Source organism: Podarcis filfolensis (genome assembly GCF_964270895.1).
Source record: "Podarcis filfolensis genome assembly, chromosome: 17".
Taxonomy (NCBI): Eukaryota; Metazoa; Chordata; class Lepidosauria; order Squamata; family Lacertidae; genus Podarcis; species Podarcis filfolensis.
This window is the reverse complement of record NC_139621.1, coordinates 4,396,688-4,410,496: the sequence shown is the minus strand read 5'-3', so window position 1 is coordinate 4,410,496 and position 13,809 is coordinate 4,396,688. Positions and strand designations below refer to the sequence as shown.

The 13,809-nt window shown below is 47.3% G+C and overlaps 1 protein-coding gene across 9 annotated transcripts in view; it reads left to right on the top strand.

Moving 5' to 3' along the window:
- LOC310752395 (semaphorin-3F-like) overlaps positions 1–13,809 on the top strand; it is a 32,388-nt gene that overhangs the window by 16,424 nt on the left and 2,155 nt on the right. For 5 of the 9 annotated variants that reach the window (XM_083592509.1, XM_083592507.1, XM_083592511.1 and 2 more), the window contains 9 exons: positions 1,765–1,879; positions 2,872–2,941; positions 3,059–3,203; positions 3,471–3,693; positions 4,209–4,297; positions 4,393–4,434; positions 4,694–4,851; positions 6,497–6,564; positions 13,496–13,629. In XM_083592509.1, coding sequence (XP_083448635.1) covers positions 1,765–1,879; positions 2,872–2,941; positions 3,059–3,203; positions 3,471–3,693; positions 4,209–4,297; positions 4,393–4,434; positions 4,694–4,851; positions 6,497–6,564; positions 13,496–13,629 — 1,044 coding nt within the window. The remainder of the gene's footprint in view (positions 1–1,764; positions 1,880–2,871; positions 2,942–3,058; positions 3,204–3,470; positions 3,694–4,208; positions 4,298–4,392; positions 4,435–4,693; positions 4,852–6,496; positions 6,565–13,495; positions 13,630–13,809) is intronic. The other 4 variants (XM_083592510.1, XM_083592508.1, XM_083592513.1 and 1 more) reach the window with 1 other exon arrangement.

The following is a 13,809-nucleotide window of genomic DNA, read 5'->3' as shown; positions in this document are numbered from 1 at the left end:
CCCGCAAGACCATTCCATTGTAGCTATCCAACATCCCAAGATTTCAACACCTCTCTTGCAATGGTTTGACCCCTTTCCATTCTAACAGTACAAATTCTACAAACCCCTTCCATATCTCCTCAAAATCTCTTGCATATTCCCTGTCTTACCTTAATAGCACATGTTAATTTATCATAAATAAATAAATAAATCATTAATAAATTTACCCCACACCTCTTTATACCATTCTTCCATTTTATATTCACCTTGCCCCTTCCACTTCCTAGCTATGACTTGTGCAGCTGTCAATAAATTTGTGAGCAAGTCCTTCATAGCCTGCGAACTTTCCACCCCGTCGTAAACTGATAATAATGCTACCTTTGGACTTTTGGTCAGCTTTTACCCAGTGATTTCTGTTATTTCCTTAAACACCCTTTGCCCCCAAAATTGTACATATTTACACCCCCACCACATGTGAACATAAGTCCCGGTTTCCTGGCATCCCCTTTACTTACTGTTGTCTTGTCCCTTTGGCCAGTTCATTTTTATTTTTAAACTTTTATTCCTTATTTTTATTTTCATAAGCAAACATGTACAAACAATAAACAATGTATGGTTCAAAGAAAAGTGGGCCAGACCCATGTGCTTTCGTTTTGTAACCTCTAAATTTTTCCAGAGTGTGCTGTGAGTGGGTGGTGGGGCCCATAGAATCGTTGGGACCAAGGACAATCTAGTTCAACCTCCTGCAATGCAGGAATCGCAACTAAAGAATCCCTGACAGATGCTCACCCAACCTCTGTTTAAACACCTCCAAGGAAGGAGAGTCCTTCACTTCCAAGGTCCACCATAGATCCTGAATCTTTAACTGTGTAGATCTTGAAACGGTGCCACTTCCAGGCGGTGGGATTCAATCAGATACCAGCAAATTCAGGTCGCACAATTAAAGTTGATTGTGAAGAGCTCTCTCCTGGGAATTAGTGCTGACCCAACTGTCTTCTCTATGGGTAACAGTGCTATTGCTGAAAAAGAGTTAGAGAAGGGGTAGACAGAAAGACCAAGCTGTGTTGATAGATCTCTGGCTGATTTGCAGTGCATCAGCAAAGGTTTCTGATGTGATCAGAGAGTACCCTGTTCCTTATTTCTGTGTTCCCCCTCCCCACCCACCAGCCACTATTTTGCACACTGCTCTGATGGGTGGACCTTGATGTTTTGGTTAAAAAAAAAGATACAGTTAAATATTTCAAGCCTGAAGCCTGCCCATCCCTGGGTTAGAGAATTTTGATCCACCCCCTAATTGAGTCAAGTAAGAGTCTCCTGCTGCTCTTAGATCTCCAAATCCTAGGGTCTCTGTTTGGCTTTCTCTGCTCCTCTGTGATAAAACTTTCCTACCATTTCCTATTCCATGCCCTCCATATTCTAATTTTTTTTTAAGCTTTCTGATTCTTGCTTGCATGTTGGTGTTAAGGCAAGAGGTCCCAGTACAAACAATGGCTTTCTTCATCTTCCAGCCCAGAGGTGGCTGCTGAATCTATTGTTCTTCAGGGGTGAATGAAAGCTTCCCCCTGACCCAATGCAGATTGCAAGTACATCACCCTCTTTTCCAGAATGGGAGCATACTGGTGGTGGGGGAGAACTAAAGCGCCCCCCCATATCCTAATCCAGACTGGGCTCTACATGCTGTCTATTTCTGCAAGAAAAGCTGTGCACTCAGAGACCAAAAGCATGTGATTCGCTTTGGCCACTGTAGGGGTTGGCTGACAGACCCTTGTACATTTCCCTTTCCAGAATGATGATGGCGGGCAGCGCTCTTTGGTGAACAAGTGGACGACTTTCCTTAAAGCTCGGCTTGTCTGCTCGGTGATTGGAGAGGACGGCGTGGAGACTTTCTTTGATGAGCTCCGTGAGCTGCTGTTTTGGAGAGGGATTTTGTTTTGGCGGGGCAGAAATGATTTATGTTGGCAGGGGGAGGTTAAGGCCATAAGGATTCAGGTTCCACCCTTGGTGCAGAAACCTGAGTCTTAGTGATTGTCTCTGTGTGTGCAGGTGACTGTAAGAGGGTTGAGGCACAGGAGACAGAATTGCACCCTAAGCTCTGGAGAAAGAATTAGCTTGAATGACTTAAAGCCAGGCGTAACCAGAGAGTGGCCATTGAAATATCTTGGCTCTGTCAACTTCAAGGGGTTCTTGAGGCCATTCCAAAAGACATCTGCAAGATGCTTGTTGTTCTTAGCATTCCAGGTCAAGGTGGAAGATCCCAGCCCTGTGTATTCCAGTGGCCATTGGGATGAAAAATGTTTTTCTTCATTTGGCCATTTGGAGATCTCCCTAAATTCACTGTGTAGGCAAGGATGGGGATCCTGTGGATTCCCAACTCCCATCAATCCCATCTCCAATGTAAGCAACCTATTTCTCTGGACTTGATCCATTCCTATGACCCTTTGGAAGGAACCCTTGGATTTCCATGTGTGTTCATAGAATCATAGAATTGTGCAGTTGGAAGGGATCTGGGGATCATCTAATCCAACCCCTTGCCATTTGTTCACTGCCATTTGCTTCAGTATGTCCCCCTAAGCCACAGCACAGATGCAGTTGAGAGATACATGCAAGGTATAGGCACCAACTTCTAGGGGCTGAGGTCTATTTGGCCCCCCCAAAAAAATCTGAGGGGGCTGTCCCTCTAAAGTTGATAAGCATTGCCATGCAAATGGTGTGTGTGCATCTTGTGGTTGATTATGGAGGGCAGAGCTTACCTCCCCCACAAAAACTTTTATATTCAAGTTGTCACGCCTGATGCAGGGGGTTGGCCATAGGCTAGGTGGGGACTGGCAATCTTGCACGCACAACCTACCCCCCTCCCTCAAGAAGCTCTGCCTCTTTGTTTCCCTCTTCCAGGTGACGTTTTCCTGCTGCCGACTCAGGACGAGAAGCACCCTCTGCTCTATGGGGTGTTCTCCTCATTGGGGTGAGTGAGCGCCCCATGGTGGGGACAGCTGGGCTTCAGTGTTGGGGCTTAGCCTGCTCAGCAGGCCTTGGGCCTCACACAGGTGCAAGCCCCTTTCTCCCTTCTCCCTTCCCCCAGGTCCGTGTTCCGTGGCTCTGCGGTCTGCGTTTACTCCATGGCCGACATTCGCACAGTCTTCAATGGGCCCTTTGCCCACAAGGAGGGACACAACTACCAGTGGGGCCCTTACACGGGACGGGTGCCCTACCCTCGCCCTGGAGCTGTGAGTCACCAAGGCCTCTCACTCCCCTACTGTGTTATTCCCCTCAGCACCTGGATTTCACTGTCTGCCTCCCTTTTCTCCTTCCCTAAGCTCCTTGCGATTTCTTCCTTATATTTACCCCCTCTCCTGCTTTACACTCAATTGTGTGTTTCCTTTGCATTATGGGTACAAAGAAGGTTAGCAGGGTAGGGTGGGGAAAGCTGGACCCCTACAGTTCCCCCCACCCTGGCCAAGACTCTGACTCTACTACCCGGCTCTCTTTCTCAGTGCCCAGGAGGAACCTTCACCCCAGGACTTCGCTCCACACGTGAATTTTCGGACGAGCTGGTGACGTTTGTGCGTGCCCACCCTCTGATGTACAATGCTGTTTACCCACTGCAGCGCCGCCCCCTGCTTGTGAGGACCAATGTGCCTTACAGCTTCACCACCTTGGCCGTGGACCTAGTGGATGCAGTGGACGGGCGCTATGAGGTTCTCTTTCTTGGGACAGGTAAATAATGGGTGCTAGAGTTGCTGGAGAGTGCTTAGCTAGGGATGCTTTCTGACATTGTCACTCTTCAGCCACCCCCACCGCCCCCATCAGACAGGCTGTGGTGGAAGTCACCTAGAAAACTCACCTCTTGACCTGTTCTTGTTAAAGGTGCTAATAGGTGCTTCAAGTGCATATTGAATACCACTGAATTCCCAGCTGTGACCTGAGTGACTTTTCTTTTTCTTAATTTCCCCGGCTGAATGGGAAAACTGTGACTCTCCAGATGTTCTCAGACTACAACTCCCATCATCTCTGACCATGCTGCTTGGGGCTGAGGGGAGTTGGAGTCCCACAACCTCTAAAGAGCTACACAGGATCCCCATCCCTAGTGTAGGGTTTTGAAGGTAAACACCAATACCTTTGAAGTTGTCCCTAAATACCGTCCACAAGCAACCAGTTCAGCTCTTTGAAGCACTGGAGTAAAATGTCCTCCATAGCTTCTGAAGGAAGATATCTGGGTCTTCTTCCTCCAGACCAGGGCACAGTGCAGAAGGTGATTGTGCTGCCGAAGGAACAGGGCAACTTGGAAGAGCTGACCCTGGAGGAGGTGGAAGTGTTCAGGGTGAGTGAACACGTGGCTCCCTATCGTTGCTGCCCTAACACTGCTGCCTGTCTCTGCCCTTCTCAACTTTGGCCTCTCCTCTTTTTGCCTTACAGGCTCCAGCGCCTGTGAAGACCCTGTGGATATCCTCTAAACGGGTAGGTGGTTGAGGTATCTGTTGCTGAGGAGCAAAGTAGGAGATGAGCACTCTGGGTCGCTGCTCTGACAGGGGTGCAGGTACCTGAAGGACCTTGTGGGCTTAGTCCTCCAACTCTGAGAAGGGAGGTTAGGATTCCGCTGCTGTTGCAGAGGCTGAAGACCAGGCTTCGTCTTGTAGGAGGCAAGCGGGTGGTCTGGCAACAAGAGGAGAAATCCAGGTTCCCATTCAGCCACTGCTCTCTCCTCTCTGCTCTGCAGCAACAGCTGTACGCCTCCTCAGACGTGGGGGTCTCCCAGCTGAGCCTCCATCGGTGCCGTGAATACGGTGAAGCTTGTGCCGATTGCTGCCTGGCCAGGGATCCCTATTGTGCTTGGGATGGACAGCGCTGCACACGCTACAGCCACACAGCCAAAAGGTAACATCCTGAGAGTGCGAAGTTGGGAATGCAAATGCCGTGCGAAGGAGGGAGGGAAGTGTGAATGTAAGGAGAGCCTGGAGGTTGGGTCAGGCCAGTGGTCCATTGAGTTGAGTGTTCTGTTCTCACAATGGCCAACCGTGTGCCTGTGGGGAGCCCCCAAGCTGGACCCCAGCAATTCAGAGACATACTTCCTCTGCCAGTGGAGGTAGCACATCAAGGCTAGCAGCCACTCCATGGATTCGTTTAATCATCTTATAAAGCCATCCATGTTGGCGGTGACCATCACTACATCTTGTGTGAGCGAATTCCATTCCAGGGGTAGGGCTTGCTCTTTGCTCTGGCAGAGGCACCCAAAAACACCACTGGCAAGGGAAAGAGAGAGAGTCAGTTCCTCCAAGGCCACTTCTACGAGGGCTATTTACTGCCATCAGGTCTGATGCCTGAGCAAAAGTACAGTGGTACCTCGGGTTACAGATGCTTCAGGTTACATACGCTTCAGGTTACAGACTCCGCTAACCCAGAAATAGTACCTCGGGTTAAGAACTTTGCTTCAGGATGAGAACAGAAATTGTGTGGTGGCGGCACGGTGGCAGTGGGAGGCCCCATTAGCTAAAGTGGGTTAAGAACAGTTAAGAACAGTTTCAGGTTAAGAATGGACCTCCAGAACAAATCTTAACTAGAGGTACCACTGAAATGTGTGACTGTGGCTGTGGCAGGAGCATCCCTGGCCTGGCGGTTCTCTCCTCCACTCTCAGATTGGTCTGGGCGGTGGCTGCTCCGAGGCGGCTTCCCCAGCCCCCCTGCTGCCACCAATACTGAGATTTCCTCCCCTCCCCGCCTTGCCCCATTTGCCTGTGGTGTGTCCCTTCAGTGTGGACAAAGGGCAGAGAGCAAGGCAGCTTGTTCTAAGAGGAGGGTCTGCATGTGGAAACTTGACTGGAAACTATTTTGTTCAGATAGAAGCAGCCTTGAAGCACTAAACTGAAGGGAGGCAGGGTGAGTTGGTTAAATTAGGGATGGGGCATCTGTGGCCCTCCAGATGCTGTTGGACTCCAACTCCCAGCAGCCCCGGTCAGCATGGCCAATGGTCAGGGGTGATGGGAGTTGTAGTGCAACAGCATCTGGAGGGCCACAGGTGCTCCATCCCTGGTTGTTAAACAGAAAAATAATAAGCACCATGATTGATGGGACGTGGGTGGTGCTGTGGGTTAAACCACAAAGCCTAGGACTTGCCGATCAGAAGGTCGGCAGTTTGAATCCCTGTGACGGGGTGAGCTCCCGTTGCTCGGTCCCTGCTTCTGCCAACCTAGCAGTTCGAAAGCACATCAAAGTGCAAGTAGATAAATAGGTACCACTCCAGCAGAAAGTTAAACGGCATTTCCATGTGCTGCTCTGGTTCACCAGAAGCGGCTTAGTCATGCTGGCCACATGACCTGGAAGCTGTATGCTGGCTGCCTCGGCCAATAAAGCGAGATGAACCCCAGAGTTAGCCACGACTGGACCTAATGGTCAAGGGTCCCTTTACCTTTACCTATCATCATGATTATGGTTGGTCGGTGTTTACTAATTTCCTTTAGCTGCTCAAAAGGAACTCTCCTGGGTTGGAAAAGGGAATAAGTTTGACCTCTTTCCTCTCATTTAGGAGGAGCCGCCGTCAGGACATCAAACATGGCGACCCTTTGCGGCAGTGCCGGGGCTTTAATGCCAAAGGTAAGTTTTCACAGCACCATCCCAGCCTTATTCTCCAAGAGTTTGTCTAATCCTTTTTTTAAAGCCATCCAAGCTGATGGAGATCCATAGTCCATAGTCCAACTGTGTGCTGTGTGAAGAAGTGCTTGCCAACAAATGTGCCGTTTCCCTTAACGCAAATGTTGACAAAATTTGGCAAGTCTCGGGAGGGCTGCGTGGAATGGGAAGTCCGGCTCCTCTGGGGATCAAAAGGCAGAGGCAAGCTCAGTTCCTAATTGCCAAAGGAGGAAAGGGTTATCTCAGCTGCTCAGACCAGGACATGCCTCCTCAGCACTCTCAAAAGAAAAACAAATTCACTGCTTCTGCAAGGAAGGTAATGTAATAAAGGTTGAGAGAAAACTCTCTGTGGTTTGGCTGCTGCAGCAACTCCTGGCTTTATAAAAGCCAGCTCTGTTGCTGAATGAAGAGGCCATAGCACATAGGATGAATACAGAAGGTGTCAGAATCAATCCCTGGCATCTACAGCTTTTTTTAAAAGAAGGGCTGGTTTAGCAAGTGATGGGCAAGACTCTTGGCTGAAACCCTGGAGAGCTGTGGCCAGAGTACTATACTGAGCTGGATGGATAAATATTCTGACCTGGTAAAAGGCAGCTGCCTTTTCCCCTAAAAGTAATGTAATTCCAAATTAGAAGGGGAGGATTGCATATGCTGTGTTAAACATAATGAGGATTTAGAAGATAAATTTGAAGGTATTTCTTCTCTGCATTAAGTGTCAGAGGACGATCTAGATTAGAGATTGGTGGGGGTGGGAAATGAACTGAATTGACCATTTGAGGATTTACTAGTGCAGGGGAGATGGGTGCCAGGATCTTCAAAAGGGGAGCACAATGACCTTCTAGTGGATTAGGAATGCAGAGTGGGATAATGCTAAGAGCCAGCACTGGGGTTGTGCAGGGAAAAGTGGCATGGGCAAGCAATGTGATCTCCACACATGGGAAGCATTTGGGAAGCATTTGTCTAAGTTGGCACGAAGCCCTCCTGATATCTCTGCCTGGCCTTCAGGAGTCTTCCCAGGCCACTTTTGATACCCCTTTTGTGCTTTTGCCTGGTGGGAATGTGTCCTTGGAGCGTGAGAACTCTTGCTTGCTCAGATAAAGTATGGAGAGAGGTCGGGTGGAGGTAGAAATCTTGTCTTTTGGCTGGCTGGAATGTAGTCCGTTGGCAAAAGTAAGCATCTCCGCCCCCTTTGGCTTCTGTCACTGCCAAACACCAACAAGCCTCCAGAAGGTTGGCCATGGGGGAATGAAAAAGATTCCCCACCCTTGTGAGACATAAACATTACTACCCCTATGCATGATACTCCTGTAATGGAAGAGTAATTCTTCCACAATGGCAAGATGGGTTGCCCCACAAGAACTGCTGCGAGTTACCAGAAGAAATGCCACCTGTGATGGGTTGTGTATGCTGGTTCTGAAAGAGAGTCTTCCTCTCTAATAAAGTTACAAGGTGCTCCAAACCTGTGTTTCTGTTTCATCCTTTTGGTGACATAGGTGAAAGATGGGAGATCCTTTCAGAGTCTTGTTTTTTAATTGTTTATTTTGAATACTATGCTCAATTTCTTTGTTAAAGACCCTTGAGGCCATGGAAATCTTATAGAAGTGTAAGAAGAGCCCTGCTGCTTCAGAACAAAGTCTGGCATCCCAGTCAGATGCTCCTGGCAAACTGGCAAACAGAGCATGATGCCAGCACAGCTCCGCTGCTTGCTCCACAGTAGTTGAAATTCAGCCTCTGAAAGTGGGTGTTCCATATAGACCTCATGGCTAATAGCCATGAATGGAGCTACATCCTCTGTGACTTTGGCATAAATGACTTTAAAGGAGGATTAGACAATGGCCTTCACCTTGTTGTGAGTCAGTGAATTTCATAAACTAATGATGCGCTGGTTGAAAAAAGTGCTTATTTTTGTCTGTCCGGGGATCTGCTGCCCATGAATTCCATTGGGTGGCCTAATGTGATGACAGAGGGAGAAAAACCTCTTTATTTACAACATGCGTAATTTTATGAACTTCTGCTGTGGTTCTTTTAGTTGTCCTCCTGCACTGTAAGCCACGAAGGCATCAGACACTTTAGGCTTGTAGTACTGATGCTTTAACCCCTTGATCATGTGAGGTTATCTTTTTCTGCACCTCTTCCAGCACTGTGTTCTGCTGAGGTGGATTCAACTAGGACTGTATGCCGCTCTATCCTAGTGACCTCATTGCTACTTAGGTGTACTCTGCCTCCTTTTCTCCAGACAAATCCTCCTAAGGATTTGAGGGTGGCCTGGTGGGTCCACAGGGCTTTGCTGAAGCAGTTTCAGACTGATCAGCAATAGTCTGGGGCTCAGCACAAAATCTTCAGTACCTTTGACAAAGGGAATTTCAGCAAGTGTAAGTGGTATTCCTATGTAGCACACACACACACAAAACCTTTATGTACCACCAACCACTAAGAAGTTTGCAAATTTTTTTTTTACAAATATGGCACCTATGGCAGTGCTAATTCTGCAGATCAAAGTGGTCAAGTGGGCATACATGGTGTGATTCCACAAGTAAATAGTTGTGTTGCACAAATCCACACACGCGCCTTTTTCATATGAACACTGGTACATGTGTAGATACGGCTTGTGCCTATGTTCAATGTGACATGTGAACAACCCTCTATTCCCAAGACCTTAATAATGTGAAGAGAGCCTGCTGCATCATGCCAATGGGGCAGCTAGCATCCTGTTTTCATAGTGGCCAACCAGATGCCTAAGGGAAGCCCAAAGGACCTGAGCACAACAGCCCTCTGCCCAGCAAATACTTTCCCCCTTACATACTTCCTTATGTTATTATTCCTTGTGTTAATATCTAGTTCCTTGTGTTCAGTCTAGTTCCTAATTCCTTGTGTTCAGTCTAGTTCCAAGATGTCTGGGAGGGTTTATAATTTTTTTTTGACAGGGGTTAGTCAGATTGCTTACACCTATGCAGCTCTTGGGCTTCCCTGCTTATGAAGAATACCTGAGGGACATCATCGCAGAAGGAAAGACAGTCTACTTTAGAGGCAACAGAAGAGAATGGGGCTAACACTATCAAGGCTTATCGTCAGGAAGGCTTACTAAAAGCCTACTCCTCTTGCCAACTGAGTAGAAGCACTTGCCAAGTCATTTCCTTTCTTATTGTTATCAGTGGCAGCTTCTGACCAAGATTCTTGCAATTTATTTACTTTTTCCAAATAAATTTGTCTAAGGCTGGCCCTAGACGTTTTGGTTCCTGAGGCAAAGAACAAGATGGAGTCCCCTGCTCCTCACACACAAACAGATTGGGGCTGAAATTGAAACAAACTTAGCACTAGCAAAGGGACGCGGGTGGCGCTGTGGGTAAAACCTCAGCACCTAGGACTTGCCGATCGTATGGTCGGTGGTTCGAATCCCCGCGGCGGGGTGAGCTCCCATCGTTCGGTCCCAGCTCCTGCCCACCTAGCAGTTCGAAAGCACCCTTAAGTGCAAGTAGATAAATAGGTACCGCTTTATAGCGGGAAGGTAAACGGCGTTCCCGTGTGCTTCGCTGGTGCTGGCTCGTCAGAGCAGCTTCGTCACGCTGGCCACGTGACCCAGAAGTGTCTCCGGACAGCGCTGGCCCCCAGCCTCTTAAGTGAGATGGGCGCACAACCCTAGAGTCGGACACGACTGGCCCGTACGGGCAGGGGTACCTTTAGCACTAGCAATGGGACAGTGTCTTCCAGTTTAGAGGTTGCAGGAGGCCACACACAGCTCTGGTTGGCAACAGAGGGGAATGGCTGATGTTCTCAGGTGGAACACAGGCAGGCACTGCTGCAGAACACACACTTGTTGCCTGAGATGATTGCCTGCCTCCGAGTGAAAACATTGGTGGAAGAATGTGAGATGCAAAGGTTATCTTGACTGATGCCTGTCTTCATGTTAGTGTTTCCAGAAATACAACTGTCTTAGTCTGTTTCAGCAAAGACAACAAACGTTTTGTGGCACCTTAAAGAGAAATTATGGTGCTGGAGGAGACTCTTGAGAGTCCCATGGACTGCAAGAAGATCAAACCTATCCATTCTTAAGGAAATCAGCCCTGAGTGCTCACTGGAAGGACAGATCGTGAAGCTGAGGCTCCAGTATTTTGGCCACCTCATGAGAAGAGAAGACTCCCTGGAGAAGACCCTGATGTTGGGAAAGATGGAAGGCACAAGGAGAAGGGGGCGACAGAGGACGAGATGGTTGGATAGTGTTTTCGAGGTTACCAGCATGAGTTTGACCAAACTGCGGGAGGAAGTGGAGGACAGAGGTGCCTGGCGTGCTCTGGTTCATGGGGTCACGAAGAGTCGGACATGACTAAACGACTAAACAACAACAACAACAAAGAGAAATACTTTATTATGGCACAAGCTTTGATGGACTCAAGCCTCCTTCCTTAGATACAGTGGTCATTTTTGGTGTACTTTGCTTTTGGAGTGTGGAAACTGTCGCAATGGGCAAGGCCTTCTCAAGGAATAGGAATGAAGGAATTGTGGTCCTCCAGATGTTGTTGGACTCTAACCCCCATCAGTCCCAGACAGCAGAGCCAATAATTGGAGCCAGGGATGATGGGAGTTGTAGTGCAGCAACATCCAGAGGACCATAGGTTCCCTATCCCTCTTGTAGTGTGGGATTTTGCACCTCTAGGCCAGCTCTGAGAGGATTTGGCTGTGATATCAGTCATGGTCAGGATGTGTTAGTTGCTAACTCAGTGGCTGACAGTTTCATCAACGGGAGAAATGGTATGCAAAGCTTAATTTATTTTAAAGTTGTTATGTACTTTCCCTGGAGAATGTTTCTTTATCACTAGCCTGCCCCTTTAGCACAGTCTCCTGGGCCAAATCTTATGCAAATTGTGGCAAAGCAATCTACCTTTTAAGCCAGATCAGGACGGTCAAGATGTAATCATACAGTTTTGCTGAAGTGGCGTTTCCATCTTTGCTCGCTTTCCTGCCGTAGCTGGCACTTGAGTGGGGCCGAGATTGTGAACATCCAGTTAGTGCTTTGTCAACTGTACAGCAGGATCATCCCAAGCTTGGTAGGTTTGAGGATCACAGGAATCTCAGCTATCAAAGCAGGGTGTGTGCAATAGTACTTCTTGCTATTCTCAGCTTATCTGAAGGTTAAATTCTTCTATTAAATTCTTGGATATCAGGAATTTCTAAGTGTTGCTTGCTTGCTTGCTTCTTCTGGCTGAAAGTGTGTGTTTGTTTTTGTCATACGCCTATTCAGATGCAGAATGTTTTATCTTGGGTATACTAAAAAGATGCTACATCAGTTCCACAATGAAGGCATTCCCTCATCTCAAATTGGCAGTGAACACTTCCTAAGAGCTAACTCTATACATCCCTGTTCCTGGACTTTTCTACATTAATTTGGCAATTTTGGCAGTCTTCCTGCGTTGTGAGGTGTGGTAATGGTTGTCATTCCTCTTGTCCTCCACTTCAGAAAGTAGGAAAGTTAGAGAGGGGAATGAAAGGCATTTTTGATGGCCCAGAAAATACAGGATACAAAATGGAGTCTAACTAAAAGGAAGGTGGGCTGAAATGTGGTAGGCAAATTTAGTCTCCATAGCATTTCTGATCTCTAATAGGAAAGCAGCAAATTTCTGTTTTTTATTTAATTTTTGTAATTTTTGCAACTGAGGATATGTCCCCATCCAAAGCAACACATTTTTAAACAGATATGGTGGGTATTTTTTGTCCATGATTAGCCTCTGTTGAAGTTGTGACAAAGGACTCTCCTAAATTTTTGTAATACTGCTTGAGCCTTACTTACACTTTGGTCCAGAATCCAGCACTAGCTCTTTTCCTAGTGACTGACTTGGCTGCTCAGCTCTGTCATATTTAATGCAGATTCAGCAAAGTGTGATCTCCCAACGTATTTACTGCTTGCCAGGTGGTTGGCAGCTTTACTAATCCTCCATTGGAAGACTTATTACGATGTATCTAAATCAGGCATAGGCAAACTCGGCCCTCCAGATGTTTTGGAACTACAACTCCCATCATCCCTGACCACTGGTCCTGTTAGCTAAGGATGATGGGAGTTGCAGTCCCCAAACATCTGGAGGGCCGAGTTTGCCCATGCCTGATCTAAATCAAAGGCACCATTGGCTTGTGTTTTTCGTGGGTTCTTGAACAACTCATTCCTATCTGCTGGAAGCACTGGAGAATGAGGGCTGCTTGTAGGCGTTCAGTAAGGCATCCCTGGTGTGATCCATAGCTCCTAATGACCGACGTGCTTTTAATATAGTTCATAACATGCTGTTACGGCTTTAGATAACTGAACCCACACCACTCTCATCTAACAAGACTGGGATGAAATTATGTTGACTGTTAAAATGTCTAGCAGAAAAAAGCATTGGTCCTCCAGGGATTTATATTCCCAACCATTGAACAAGCTGGTCTGGTTGGGCCTCTCATTAACTGAGCTCATTGCTTTGCTTTTGAAGATTTACCAGGACTTGGCCCTGTCTGCACATCTCCCTCACAGGTGCAGAAGTGCTCTGTTTTGTGCTAAGCTGTAATGCTTGTCATTTTACTGCCTTTCCAGGAGCACTGCCTATATTCTACTCAACGTAGGTGTAGCCTAAAACTGGCTGTGCTGCAGGTAGCTGTACTTAGTCATGGTGCCCAGTTCCAAGGCTGTGGGGAATTCCTACTGCTATCTCTTACTACATGGAACAGAGATGAAGCTTTGGGCAACACAGATGTGGTGCAGGCATGGGGGATTGGGCGATGACTGCTGAATTCTTGAGTTAACTATTTCTGCAGCAACAATTCTGGAAATGCAAACCTCTGTGCTAACCAAGACAGACAAATTTGCAGAACATACAGAATTACACTCAACAAATCCTGGACTTATTTGCAAACTTTTTTTTTTTTTTTACAGTAGAGCAACAATTACATGAGCAGATTCAATATGGACTAGAAGGCGGAAGTGTATTCCTAGAGTGTGAACCACGATCTCCCCACGCCTCCATCAAATGGCTTATGCAAGCTGATAATTCTGACAAGCGCAAGGTGGTAAGTCCCTCATCCTGAATAAGCATTAGCTATGAGTGTGTGGACTGTGGAGATGTTAAACTTTTTCGGGGGGGGGGGAGTAGTCACACTGACATTTGTCTTAAAAAAAAAAAGCAGTCTGATAGCATCTCTTACATGAGGAATGTTGGGAGCAGCTTTTACTTATCTCACAAAAACTGC